General features: G+C 40.7%; 1 protein-coding gene across 24 annotated transcripts in view; it reads left to right on the top strand.

Annotated features, from left to right (window-relative positions):
- Positions 1 to 15,321, top strand: part of LOC110159519 (calcium/calmodulin-dependent protein kinase type II subunit gamma) — a 207,204-nt gene that overhangs the window by 18,143 nt on the left and 173,740 nt on the right. For all 24 annotated transcript variants that reach the window (XM_055150345.1, XM_055150335.1, XM_055150332.1 and 21 more), the window contains exon 2: positions 10,318 to 10,412. In XM_055150345.1, the coding sequence (XP_055006320.1) occupies positions 10,318 to 10,412 (95 nt within the window). The remainder of the gene's footprint in view (positions 1 to 10,317; positions 10,413 to 15,321) is intronic.

Below are 15,321 nucleotides of genomic sequence, written 5' to 3'. Positions count from 1 at the left end.
GTTTTCAGGAGGAAATCTGCGTGCATACGGTGACGCAAAAGTGTGTTGAATTCGATTGGGTATGCATGCCAGACTTCTGTGTACTGTATGTATGCGACGTGAGCAGATTTGACCAGAGTTTTGCGTCTTGGGCAGTGTAGACGGAAACACTACGGCGGAGCGTGTTCAACTTTTCCACTCTGGAGGATCATTTCAGATTTTTTTTGTGTTTTTAAGCCTCCAAAACGCCGTCACTGTCTAAACGAAAGGCACTTCCGATAAAATATTGAGCCATTTTTACCCGCAAGCGTTCTCATGTAAACAGGCTCTAAATAGTTTAGTAAAATAAACCAAAAAATACTCTTGGTGATATATTGATACAGCAGCCCACGATATCGATACTGTATCATCACATTAAACCATACGATATATCCAAGTCTCACGATACGATATTGTCACGGTATGAACCTCACGGTACGATATTAATAGCGATATCGTGGGAAAGCTCACGATTAGGGATGTAACGATATCCAAATCTCTTGGTACGATATTTTCACGATACACATCTCACGGTACGATATTTATTGCGATATTTTGTGGAGGCAAACAAAACTGAATATGCTGCTTTTTCCTCCTTAAAATGCCTTGACAAGATTTAATCCAAAGAACTAAGACTTAAAAGTGCTTAGAACTGTTATTTCTTCTTGTAGTCTGCACTGAAATGGAGCAAAGGATCATGGTCTATGTAGTTCCTTCTGTCTTTTTTTTTTTTTTTTTTTTAGCTTTTGCTGCATCATAACTCTTAATTTAAGCAAAGACACTTGTAATTCGACATATTGTGATGGTCCACGATATTATTGTGAGAACTTTGACGATACGATATCACGATATTTCGGTTATAGTTACATCCCTAATATATTGATATTTCGATATTTTTACACACGTCTATTTAACACACAAACCCTGCATATTTAAGCTGAGTTCTTCTCTCAAACTGAAAAAAAAAAAACTGCTCCACCTTGTGATGTCATGTGGTAATACAGGAAGAGCTCCACTGTGTTTTTAAACTCCACACACCTTCACTAGAATCATTTGGATGATTTCAGCCGTGGAATTGCCAAAACACTGCCCAACTAAAGGTAAAATGTAGCTGTTAACTTCAAAACTACCACTTCATGGAGGATTTTGAGCTTTGGAGATGATAAAGGGTGAACAAAACATGTGCGAATGAAACAAAACACAAATCCAGGTCTGTTTTTGATTAATTTACAACATTATAGCAAGTCTTAAAGCTCACAAGAGTCATTTTTTTTGCGTAATATAGGACCTTTTTTCCAACACAAATTGCCAGTCTGCTCGCAGTCACGATACGATTTCCACATTCTGCACCCACAGACGTATATAATATTGCGTGGTTTTGTTAATCTCACACTTGATTTCATTATAATGTGTCTCTGTATAGGAGTGTGCGCATTGTTTCGGTCATGGCGCCTTCTCCTGATCTTTCCTCGTTCTGCTCGATCCCTCCGCAGACACGTCTCTATAAAGACCAACCGGCCTTAATTTCCCGCTGCCATTTCCACTCTGGGCCTAATAATCGGCAGTAATCAATGGGGCTGATTGCACTGGCTCTGCTCTCTCCCTCTCTCCCTCTCTCTCTCTTTCTCTCTTGTCCTCTCGTTCGCTTGTTCTCTCTCACCCTCGTCGTCTTTTCCTGCTTTTGTCGTCCCTCCATCATACGGTCTCTTTGTCTGTCTCTCTCTCTCTCTCATTCTACCCTTACCCCCTCTCGCTGCTTTTACTCTCCTCTGCCTTCTAGCTCTTCTTTTCCCTCTCTCTCTTCTTTCTCTTCCCCTCTCTCTCTCTTTCCCTCACTCTTTGTCGTTCAGTTCCTCTCTCTCTCTTCCTCCTCCCTCTCTCTTACCCTCTCTCCTGCTCTCTCTCTTTCTCCCTCTCTTCCCTCGCTCGTTCTCTTTCTGTCACTCCCTCACTCCCCCTCTCTCTCTCTCCCTCTTTATCTCTCTCTCTTTTCTCTTTCACTCTATTTTTCTCTTCCTGTTTCTTTTTCGTTCTCTCTCTCCCTCTCTCTGTCTCTCTGTCCCCCTCTCTCACTCCCCAACCCCCTCTCTCTTTCACTACCTCTCTTGTTCTTTCTCCTTCTCCATCTCTCTATCCCCCTCTCTCTTTCTCTCTACCTATTTTTCTCTTTCACTCTTTTTTTCTCCCTGTTTCTTTTTCTTTCTCTCTCCCTCTCCTTTTCTTTTTTCCCTCTCTCTCTCTGTCTTTCTGTCACCTCCCTCTCTCTCTACCCCCTCTCCATTTCCCTGTCCCTCTCTCTCTCTCTATCCCCCTCTCTCCCTCCTTATCTCTTTTGCCCTATTTTTCTCTTCCTGTTTCTTTTTCTTTCTCTCTCCCTCTCCTTTTCTCTTTCTCCCTCTCCTCTCACTCTCTCTCTCGGTCTCCCTGTCCCTCGCTCTCTCCACGCCCCCCCCCCTCTTTTTCTTCCTCCCTCCCTCTCCATCTCTCTATCCCTCATCTCTCTTTCTCTTTTTCTTTCTATCCCCTCTTTCTCTTTTTCTCTTTCTCTTTATGTCTCCCCCTTTCTTCTCTCCTCTCTCTCTCTCTCTCTCTCTCTCTCTCTGTCCCTCTTTTTCTCTTTCTCTCTCTATCTATCCCTGCTCTCGTTCTTTTCCCTCTCCCTACTCTTTCTCTACCCCTCTCTCTCTCTCCTCTCTTTCTCTTCATCCCCCTCTCTCTTTCTCTCTCTATCCCTCGTCTCTCTTTCTCCCTCTTTGTATCCCCTCTTTTTCTTTCTCTTTTCTCTCTATCCCCCTCTTTCTCTTTTTCTCTTTCTCTTTATGTCTCCCCCTTCTCTCTTTCTTTCTCTCTCTTTCTCTCTCTCCCTCTCTCTCTCTGTCCCTCTTTTTCTCTTTCTCTCTCTATCTATCCCCGCTCTCGTTCTTTTCCCTCTCCCTACTCTTTCTCCCCCTCTTTTTCTCTACCCCTCCCTCTCTCTCCTCTCTTTCTCTTCTTCCCCCTCTCCTCTCTTTCTCTCTCTATCCCTCGTCTCTTTCTCCCTCTTTGTATCCCCTCTTTTTCTCTCTTATCCCCTCTTTTCTCTTTTTCTCTTTGTCTCCCCCTTCTCTCTCTTTCTCTCTCTCCCCTCTCTCTCTCTGTCCCTCTTTTTCTCTTTCTCTCTCTATCTATCCCCGCTCTCGTTCTTTTCCCTCTCCCTACTCTTTCTCCCCCCCTTTTTCTCTACCCCTCTCTCTCTCTCCTCTCTTTCTCTTCTCTTTCTCTCTTTCTCTCTCTATCCCTCGTCTCTTTCTCCCTCTTTGTATCCCCTCTTTTTCTTTCTCTTTTTCTCTCTATCCCCCTCTTTCTCTTTTTCTCTTCTCTTTATGTCTCCCCTTCTCTCTTTCTTCTCTCTCTCTTTCTCTCTCTCCCCTCTCTCTCTCTGTCCCTCTTTTTCTCTTTCTCTCTCTATCTATCCCGCTCTCGTTCTTTTCCCTCTCCCTACTCTTTCTCCCCCCCTCTCTTTTTCTCTACCCCTCTCTCTCTCTCCTCTCTTTCTCTCCATCACCCCTCCTCCTCCTCCTCCTCCTCCTCCTCCTCCTCCTCCTCCTCCTCCTCGTTCGTGTTAGAGTTGTACATGTCAGTTTGTTCTCGTGGTACGTGGGGCTGTATCCGGACTAATTGCTCTATCGAGTCGACCAAAATCTTTATCTGCTCACTAATTGTTTAAAGCGTAGCGTTTCCAGTCGAGGTTCCTCTACCTGCTCGTCGCCGTGGAGACGCTACTGCTCGGCCTCGATTGTTCCACAGTACGGCATTAAACTTCCCCTCGGATGAAACGGAGGCTATTAATTGCGATCGCGCGACACATTTAGATCGCCGTTGTTTTGAAAATAGTGCAGTCGCCAAAAACAACGTGTTAACATGTTGAGTTCTAACTCTCTTTGCTCTCCGTGCTAAGTCGCTCCCCTTTCAGAGCACCATCACAACACAAACCGCGTGCATTTCCAGGTTTGTGAAGTTGCAGTGTATTGTTTTGTATCATGCTTTTGTATATTTATTTAAAGTTGGTGACGTAGGCTCGTGGGCTGAGTCTTGGACAATATCATACTGCTAACCATGAAAACGTTATGAATAGTGCCCTGGAGAGATCGCTATATTACTCAAACATGCATGGGTGACATCTAAAACCTCTTCAGGACTATACTGCTCTATTTTTGATCTATGTTATAATGTTGTTTCCTCATCTAAGACATACCTGAAGTTAGAAAAATCACAATTCAGTTTTTTCTTAAAATCATTCAGCCCTAACAGATATTGCGATTTCCATTTCACCCATGATTTTTTTTTTTTTATCAAGTTTCAGTGCACATGAACATTTGCAAACATCACAGAAACTTACATCATAGCAGAGTCCTGCACCGATGTTTTGACACTGGTCTGTAAAGAGTCTGCATCGATGTGAACCGTGTACACAGAGCGTCTGCGTCGACCGATGTGCACCTTCAAAATTTTCTAACTACATGTCAAAACAACGCAGACATCAGAGGGGAGCGACACAGACAATAAGGGTTGTGATTGGGCCTCTCTACCACCGCGCCACATTAGATTTAGGCGGTATCCAAATTTTGATACCGTTAAACTTTCTCAGGATATTACCAAACTGTTTTAGTACGACTTTAGTAAGCTACGAAGCCGCGCTGCTGTACGATCTAATGTACGACCTGCAGATTTATAATCTCTGAAAAGTTTTACATGAACCATCTCCAACGTGATAGAAACACAGAACAGACTCACCATCAGCAGAACACCCCTCTGTCACAGAAAGAACTCATATTCCACTGAGTCGTGTCCTTTAGTCCGACAGAATCTGAACCGCATCAGCGCACAAGGAGCGAGCTGTTTTTATCAGCGCTTTATAGTTTATTCAAATGAGTCATGTGGTTTTAACTTTCATATATAAAATAAAACGTAAACAAGTGTGCGCCGGAAGCCAAAATGCTGCCAAATTGTAGAAGTACTAGTATTTTTTTAGGGGGGGGGACCAACTCGCTTGCGGCCAGACTTGTTGTCTTGTCTCGGTTGGTCTGGAACGAAACTAATCGAACATCATCTCCCCAAGAAACATTATAGACACTATTAGTTTTAAATCGTGATAGCATTAAATTGAAAATACAACCACATATTCATTTGTGCTGAGCAAATGAATGTAGGTATCAATAAATTATAATGTTATATTAGGTCCGTATGTGCTGCAGATTTTTAAAAATAATGGTAATGAAACTGATACCGTTGCAACATTTTTGATACCACGGGATACTATAATACCGCATTACCACCCAGCTTTACTCTACATACATTTCCTGTACTCCGCTTTCCTTTCTTTAAATATACATTGAGTAATAATGTGTTTAATAGAGCTTTGCACACATTTGTTTACATTTTGCAAAAACGAAACTTAAAACTGCATGACTAATTTGCACAAACTCTAAGCTCTGAAAAAAAAAAAACAGCTCGTTCTTTGTGCTGCTGATGCGGTTCAGCTTCTTTCGGATTAAAGACACGACTCAGTGGAATATGATGTTCTTTCTGTGACAGAGGATGTTCTGATGATGGTGAGTCTGTTCTGTGCTTTTGTTGCGTTGAAGATGGACCTCAACGTAGATCCATAAATCCATAAATTGGATTTAAAAAACGCAGCTTTGACGCTCCCAAAATCATGTTGTCTGAGGTTGCGATTTTCGGTCCAAAATGATAGATCGTTGAGCCCTACCTGGAGTTGTGTTTTGGTTCCTTTCACAAACACGAGTGAATGAAACAAAACACGACTCCACAAGCCGTTACAACATGGCTTAAAGCTCACAGGAGTCAATTTTGCGTAATGTTGAACCTTTAAAAAAAAAAAAACCGCCTGATCACGGACTATTAGAAATGACTGAATCTCAATTAAAATTCGATTAAACACACACGGCTCTCCCCTCGTCACCCTTCCTATGAGCCTTTTATTACCCTCCAGCCCCCTGAGCAGTCTCTCCGCTGCAGCTCCCTGACGCCGCTGTGTTCGTTAATGCTTTTGACTCCATCCGATGAAATTAATGTCAAACCGAGACCGAGGCTTATGTCACCTGCCACCTCTCGTTTGGCTGTAAATAATTCAAAGTAAGAGCAGCGTTTGTGGCCCGCAGTCCGCTCTGACCTCCTATGTAAACCGTAAAGACAAACCAACCCTATTTTATTAAGTGGTAATAGCAATGGAAGTTGTCAAACAAGCTGGTATTGAATAAACAGACTCCCAACATGGCCGCCTTTTATCTTAAGTAAATACATGACTTTGTATAATGCATATTTGGGTCATCGAGCACTGGTGTGTAAATTAAAGGTGACTCTGCAACTTTTCTTCGCCATCTGCTTGTCTTCGTAGAGATGTCGGGATTTGGGGGCGTTACAGAAAAGACGAATCCAAATCCAATCTTTTATCTTGGAAAAAATGGCAACAAAACCAACCAATGCGTTATAATTAGAAAACCTTCAAACCCTGAAATTTAAGAGTTTGGTCGACCTTTACGCTTTGAAAATCGTGTTCAAAGTAAACAACGACCTCTCGCCAAAGTCATTACAGAATATGTTTAAAATCCAAAATAGCCAGTATGAGCTCAGAGGTACGGCCACGTTTATAAAAAAAGTAAATCAGAACAAATACTGTATTTTTTGGACTATAAGGTGCACCGGATTGTAAGGCGCAATATCAATAATGTTGAATTCTCTCGTGTATTTTCATACATAAGTCACACCGGATTATAAGGTGCATTAATCAAAACAAACGGACGACACTTGAGACTGATTCCTTAGCCCAGATGTACACGATCCATGTCGTAATTCGCCCGGTGTTGCCTCCCTGTTTTGGTGAATGTGTATTATGAATGTGAATGTGGGTGGATAATTAAAGTTTTTTATTTCCTACAAGGACGACTCAAATATACATTGAGTAATAATGTGTTTAATGCAGCTTTGCGCACATTTGTTTACATTTTACAGAAACTAAACTTAAAACCACATGACTAATTTGCATAAACTATAAGCGCTGAAAACACAGCTCGCTCCTTGTGCGCTGATTAGTACGACCAAAGTTGTACTAAAACAATTTGACACATTTTTGAGCGCCGTGTACCACATAAAATCGGTTCAAGGTCAGTAAGGTCTATTTTTGAGAAAATTAAAGGATTTTAAGTGCGCCTTATAGTCCAAAAAATACAGTATTATGACATTTTATCTATCTGTTATAAGGGTGGATCTCTGGAACAGCTGTGCACCGCTCTCTTCCACTTTAAAAATAAGTTTAATTGTTTTACTCTGGGCAGATACTTAAATTATGCTTGTTAGTTTGTGCTATAGGACTTTGCAGTACTGTTATTGTCTTATTTGTTTCCTCTCGCTGTGTTTATGAATATGAACTGGTTTCAAGATGATGCGGTGACAAAGGAATAAATTGTGGGCATAATGAGCTCAAGCTTCAGCCTACACCTTTTCAGTTTGTTTATGTTAACTGTGACTGTCTGCGGAATAATGTGAGAATATACCTGTGACAAAAATAAATGAATCAAATGTTCCACAGTATAGCATTAAGTTTATCCAGCATCATAACAGACTAATGTGACACCACCAGGCCAGGCTACAGGTCAGATGTGTGGAGAGGCGAGCACACTCATGTGGCCAGCAAAATTCGAACTACCGTATTTTTCGGAGTATAAGTCGCACCAGCCCAAAAATCATAATGAAGAAGAAATAAACATATATAAGTTGCACTTTTTGGGGGAAATTTATTATAAAATCCAAGACCAGGAACCGACATTTCATCTTGAAAGTCAAGTTCTAGTAAAAACAACAGAACAGAGAACAACAGACTGTTAACGTCACATATGAACAGTTCTTCAGATAATTATAGCATCAAGAACAGAACAAGTTTACCAAACTCTCCATCTCACTCCAAATCACTAAATCCATTCAATTCTTCATCCTCGGTGTCACTTCTGAGCAACTCCACGACCTCCGGAGGTAAACAGAGCGCCGCTTCCTCTTCTGTGTCGCTGTCGTCAGACTCAGCATCAGTTCCAGTTAGAATTATTCCGGCCTTTCACATTTCTTCATTAAACACTGGACAAAATGGTTGAAATATAAACAAAACGAGACTTGACTTCTATATCCTTATAACAACGGAACAGTGCCCCAGGTTTTTGTTTTTGTATTTATTTGTTTGTTTCTCAAAGCTTGAAAAACTGAATAAATAAAAAGTTTAAACAATAATAATAATAATAATAAAAAAATAGAATTATTCCGGCCTTTCTGAATCCCGACAGGATGGTTTCTGTGTCACTGAAGTCCAGACTTTGTCCATCCATCCAGTGACTTCAGGAAAGTTTCATGGTGCATCCTCCCGGTGTCACAAGTTTCTCACTCACTTCAAACTTTCTTTCTGCTGTTCAGTTACCGTTTTTTTCAGCTGAATATTTCACGACTTGCAGCTTGTAATCTGCAAAATATGATTTACTTTTTGGGGGCATTTGTGTTCAGTCTTCTCAATCGTCTTTTTAAGTTTGTTTAAATGTTAAATTTTCAGTGATACAGAAGGAACGGTGCGATCGACTGACATGATACAGACAAGACGGAGGCTCTTTCTGCAGGAGACATGCGCAGTAGAGCCACAGTAGTGACAGTGGTACAGGAGGAACAGGAGCAGCAGATACTCACACACATGGCTGTCAGTGTGAACATTTTGATATATAAGTCACACTGGAGTATTAAGTCACAGGAAACACCCAAACCATGAACGTACATTTCCAAAAAGCAGCACTAGGACAAAAACAAAAATATAAAATCTAATAAAAAATTGAGCGACCAAAGCTGGTAACTGAATATTGAAATTTATATATTAGAAATGATATTAAAATCTCGTCTTGTCTCGTTCTCATGGACTCAGTGTCGTCTCATCTTGTGGAAATTGTATCTCTCAAATGGCTTTAAACAGCCTTTGAGCAGGCAAAGAATTCCTATTTACTACTTTTTTCGGCGTTCACAAACTAAACTCTCCCTTTAGTTGTTTTGTGAGGTAAAGCCATTGTTTCCATCTAGGTCAATATGAGACAACTTAAGCAGAAGTGCACTTTTCTGCTGTGAGTGCTGTTACCTTGGACATGTTCTCTGGTATTTATAGACCCCAGTGCAGCCCATTATCTGGGGAAAAAATGATTTTCTCATTTAGGGCAGTCGCTGGGTTAGATTGACCATCGGGGTTTAGTGCTGTAGAGCAATGGGTCTCAAACTGTGGGGCTGTGTCGCAATCTGTTCAGTGGAATTTATTTTTGTTTATTTTAGCTTTGTACTTGTGAAGTCAGAGCTTTTTCATCTGATCTGGTTTAGACCTGATTTTAGATCTGGTTCAGACCTGGTTTATGAGGTTTAGTTCTGGTTTAGACCTGGCTTGGACCTGGTTTGGACCTGGTTTGGTTATATACCTGGTTTGGGACCTGGTTAGGATCTGGTTTAGAGTTGCTGTAGACCCTCTTTAGTCTTGGTCTATGAAGTTTAGACCTGGTTTAGGCCTGGTTCAGAACCTGGTTTGAGGTTTAGACCTGGTTTAGGATCTAGTTTAGACCCAGTGTATGAGGTTTAGACCTGATTCAAACCTGGTTTATGAGGTTTAGACCTGGTTTAGACCTGGCTCAGACCCGGTTTAAGAGGTTTATGAGGTTTAGACTCGATTCAGACCTGGTTCAGACCCAGTTTATGAGGTTTAGACCTGGTTTAGACCTGGTTCAGACCCAGTGTATGAGGTTTAGACCTGGTTTAGACCTGGTTCAGACCCAGTTTATGAGGTTTAGACCTGGTTTAGACCTGGTTCAGACTCGGTGTATGAGATTCAGACCTCGTTCAGACCCGGTGTATGAGGTTTAGTCCTGGTTCAAACCTGGTTTATGAGGTTTAGACCGGGTTTAGAACCAGTTCAGACCTGGTTTAGACTCGGTGTATGAGAGTTAGACCTGGTTTAGACCTGGCTGAGACTTGGTTTAGACCCGGGTCAGACCTTGTTCATGAGGTTCAGACCTGGTTTGGACCTGTTTCGGACCTGTTTCAGACCCGGTTTCTGAGTCGATCCTGCCCGTCTGCTCAGCCCACTGCTGCAGCACGGTTATGTCAGGATCCTGTGCATCTAAATGTGACTGTTGATGTCGTAGCCGTGGGGAAAATTAGCTAACATTTTCAAAGGTTTTCAAATGCCGTTATGAAACCGATCTAATTTTTGATGTTTTGTTCTGTCTTCTTCCTTAGGGGAGCTTTCTCAGTGGTGCGTAGGTGTGTAAAGAAGTCATCGGGACAGGAATATGCTGCAAAAATTATCAACACTAAGAAATTGTCTGCAAGAGGTAAGATGTTTTATACAGCTGGTAAACATCTATAACGTCTATAATGGCTACTGTGGTTGGACAACTTTAAAACTGTAATGTGTTATTTATGACGTGTTACTGTCATTTCAAAGTGATTTGTTTCGTTACAATATTACTGTGTTTAAAATGTAAAATATTACACGACTACTGCAGCACTTTAAGAGACTCTCACCAAAATAACTGCGAAGATCCTGAACTTTTGCGCCGTTTCTGCACTAAACCAGGACTGAACCAGGACTGAACCAGGACTGAACCAGGACTGAACCAGGACTGAACCAGGACTGAACCAGGACTGAACCAAGACTGAGCCAGGACTAAACTAAGATTAAACCAGGACTGAACCAGGACTAAATTAGGTCTAAACCAGGACAAAACTAGGTCTAAAGCTGGACTGAACCTGGACTGAACCTGGACTGAACCTGAACGGAGGACTGAACCAGGACTGAACGGAGGACTGAACCAGGACTGAACGGAGGACTAAACCAGGACACAACTAGGTCTAAACTAGGTCTAAACCAGGACAAAACTAGGTCTAAAGCTGGACTGAACCAGGACTGAACGGAGGACTGAACCAGGACTGAACGGAGGACTAAACCAGGACACAACTAGGTCTAAACTAGGTCTAAACTAGGTCTAAACCAGGACTAAACCAGGACTGAACCAGGACTGAACCAGGACTGAACCAGGACTAAACTAGGACTGAACCAGGACTAAACCAGAGCTGAACCAGGACTGAACCAGGACTGTGTTGTCTGTTTGTTTCGCTTAATGCTCTTTATAATCTGGTGCACCTTATAGTCCAAAAAATACGGTAATTGCTCTATAAGACAATGTGAATGGACTCAATTGGCAAAGTCACTAAGGATGTGATTTTTGAAGTACGACAAACGACAAAATCTCCAGTTTTATTCTGCATAAAAAAGTCAGTTTTTTGGTTTAATCTTGTACAAACATGGTCTGAAATGTGATTCTTGAATTTTGTAACACTGAAGAGAATTCTGCCTTTTAATCAAATCGCAAATTTAATCACAGTGCTTGTCTGAACAATCTGAATTTCATATTATTCCCATCTCCCCGCGTTTTTCATTGGTTATAAGCCCATACAAAACTAAATATTACAGCACGTTGGGAAGCAGCTCTCCTCACAGCGTTTGGACAAATTGCGTTAAACTAACCTGATTACTCCACTTATTACATAACTTTTCATTTCGATTTTGGACCCCGCGCTGTCGTTGTCAAGGTCACTCGTCTCTTCTTTGCCAATCCCGAACGCCGCTGTGGGCTTTATCCTGATAAATCAAGCCACTTGATCATATTGACGCAAAAATCCCGTAAATTCAATGGTACCGCCCCGCGTATCGATCACGGTGCACACACACACACACACACACACACACACGAGAGGCACACTAACCTACTATAGATGTAACAGCCGTGGACGACCAGGAGAGGCTGAAATCATTACCGGAGACTCACATTTATCAGAGACTGCGCTGGTGGGTCTAAGGGCTCTGAGATCATTGCGTAACTTTTCTGGTGTTGTTTCAGCTACTTGCTTGTGTCCATGGAGACGTTATGGCTTTGCCTGGATAAGATATTAAACATTTCCATCGAGCTTTTACTCATTACGGACGTTTCTGTTGCTCAAAAATACAGTAATTCCTTCTGTGAATAGAGGCGACTCTCCACAGATCTGACTTGTAATGTTGCGTAGTGCTGTAACTTGCTTGTGATAGATGGTTTAAGCTATACTGTGGAACATTGTAGACAAAGCGATAACATTTCCAGCCAGACAAGCAAGTAAAGTTGCACAGTGCACCTTATAATATTTAAGGTACCGTATTTTTTGGACTATAAGGTGCACTTAAATTCTTTGAATTTTCTCAAAAACTGACAGTGCGCCTTATGTATTAATTCTGGTTGTGCTCACTGACCTCGAACAGATTTTATGTGGTACACGGCGCTCAAAAGTCTGTCAGAACGTTTTAGTACGACTTTTGTGAGCTACGAAGCCGCACCGCTTGATGGATTGTTGGAGCGTTACGGCTACTTTAGTCAGGAGTCTCGCGGAGTAAGAGTGAGCGTTTTTTTTTTTTTTCAGCGTTTATAGTTTATGGGAATGAGCCATGTGGTTTTAAGTTTTGTTTCTGTAAAACGTAAACAAATGTGCGCAAAGCTGCATTAATTAAACACATTATTACTCAATGTATATTTGAGTCGTCCTCGTAGGAAATAAAAAACTGAAATTATCCACCCACATTCACATTCATAATACACATTCACCAAGACAGAGAGGCAACGCCGGGCGAATTACGCCACGATCTGCCTGTGGATCTTGGGCTAAGGATCAGTCTCAAGTGTCGTCTGTTTGTTTTGATTAATGCTTCCTTATAATCCAGTGCACCTTATGTGTGAAAACAGACGAGAGAATTGAACATTACTGATATTGCGCCTTATAGTCCGAAAAAATACGACAACTTAAATTAGGTAACTTTTTGGTTGGGCGTCCATCACCTGCTTGTTTCTATAGATACTGGTCTGCTTAGAATGTTCCACAGTGTGACATTAAACAACTCTACCTTACATTTATTCAATTACATTTGGTTTTAAAGCTCAAAAATACTTAAAAAAAAAAAAACAGGTGTTCTGACTGTGAGTGGGGTCGCCTCTCCACAGATCTGACCTGTAACTTGGCCTGGTTTGATCTCCATGAAGATAGAAAGGTTTAATGTCATACTGTGAAACATTCCAGACAAAGTAAAAACACAAGAAAACACACACAAAAAAAAGAGTTTGACGGACCCTCCACCAGAAAAATTACACAATGAATTAAGGCCGTGTGATTAATTGAATTTTGATCACGTTTTAAAGCTTAACAAAGTTGATTTAAATAGTATTTTTATATATTTATTTAATTTTTTAACTATAGAGATTGTAGAACAGCTAGATATATAGTTTATTTTGGACACATTTATTTTTCTATGCCTTATTTCATGTTGAAAGTATATTTTATTCATTTTGTTTTATACATATTTGTAGCCTGAATTTAATTTAAATTTGAAAGTTTTGTTAAATTATCAGTAACAAAGTGGTTATTTTGAGAGGGAAATGCTGAATAAATGCATCGTGTAACTAAAAAATAATCATCTGAATAATCCTGCTTTTAGTATTGACCAAAATAATCGTGTTAATTTTTTTTTTTGCACCTTTATCGCTCTTGGACGCATTTTAAAACTAACTCTACGAACCGATTCTTTACTTTTCACCCAGAATCCGCGAATGTGTGCCAGTCTGAGAAATTGCAATTAAATATGCGCCGTTGCGTGTGTGATGGAACTCCGCTGGACTTCACTTTTATTCGATGATTGCGTCATGGGGGAGGCCTTATCAGCAGATGGTTTAATGATTCTCTTTATAAACCTGCATTGAATAAAACTCCGTTGCTCCTCCGTGGCGTCATTACCGAACTGTTGTACAAAGAATCGATCTGAATTTCAATGCGGGACCTCACTGGACGGTTACGCGGTGGATGTTTATATACGGACTGGTCATATTTGTCACAAGCTGAAGGGTCGGGTAATTGAAATGAATAGGCCGTGGAGATGGTCTATGTCAGTGTCGTATGCGATGGTTGTTTAAGTCATGTTTTATGTATTAAATAAGGTCCCGTATTGATTTTTATAGCTGATATCAGAAATTTGCTCAACATTCCCTGGTGGTGTAACGCTTTTAGACTTTAATCAGATTTTTTTTGAGTTGCACATGTAGCATATATAAAAGGTGTATGCAAGGGACAAAGGGGTGGAGTTGGTGTAGGTACAGGGCTAGAAAACAGAAGGCTTGGCTACGGCTCTCTGGGAGGAAGGGAAACAGTAAAAAGCACAACAAAGTGCAGAGATATGGTTGGTATTTTATATTGAAAAGTGAAAAAGATATATATACAATATTTACAATATTTACAATGATCTGCAGATTTTCTCAAGTTTGGTTAATACATGTGAAACAATATGAAACAGTAGTGGTGAATAAGCCACTTTGTTAGTGTCCTTTATCATTGTCAAAAAACCAAAAGGTGAAATTTAATGTCCGCACTTCATGTTGAAGTGTGCATATAGTCTTTTGGGGTGTGTGTGTGTGTAATTGTCCAAACGCGGGTTGAGTAGGTATAATGCGGGAGTGGACTGGCTGCAACAGCCCCTAACCCGAGCGTAGAAGCTGTTTGAAGTGTCTTTAGTTGTAGGCAAAGTTCCTGAATCACCTGTGTGCAGCAATAGTTAAAAAAAAAGCAGAGGGAACTACATAGACCATAGATCCTTTGCTCCATTTCAGTGCAGACTACATGAAGAAATAACAAGTTTCTAAAATAACACTGTTTAAGTCTTAGTTTTTTGGATTAAGTCTCGTCAAGGCATTTTAAGAGAAAAAAGATGCATATTAACAGTTTCACCTGTTCAGCCTCCACAAATATATCACAATAATATTCGATGAGAAACAGTATCGTACCGAGAGATTTGGTTATTGTTACATCCCTAATCGTGAGACCCCACGATATCGCAATAAATATGGTACCGTGAGGTTCATACCGTGACGATATCGTATAGTGACATTGGGATATCGTTACACCCCTAAAAGACTGACATTATAAAATGCCAAACATTTATTGTCCTATTCTAGGGATGTAACAATATCCAAATCTCACGGTACGATATTTATTGTGATATTTTGAAGAGGATAATAACTAAAGATGGGACCCTTTTTTGCTTTTAAAATACCTTGAAAAGATTTTGGTGTGAATTATTTCTGTCATAATCCCAAAAATTCAAGGAAAAAACACATGTTTTCTGCACTGAAACTGAATCATGGGATATGTAGTTCCCGATGTTCATAA

This window comes from Boleophthalmus pectinirostris, unplaced genomic scaffold (assembly GCF_026225935.1).
Source record: "Boleophthalmus pectinirostris isolate CB_2022bp ecotype Guang Dong unplaced genomic scaffold, ASM2622593v1 HiC_scaffold_14, whole genome shotgun sequence".
NCBI classification, from domain to species: domain Eukaryota; kingdom Metazoa; phylum Chordata; class Actinopteri; order Gobiiformes; family Gobiidae; genus Boleophthalmus; species Boleophthalmus pectinirostris.
This window is presented reverse-complemented; position numbering and strand designations above follow the sequence as displayed.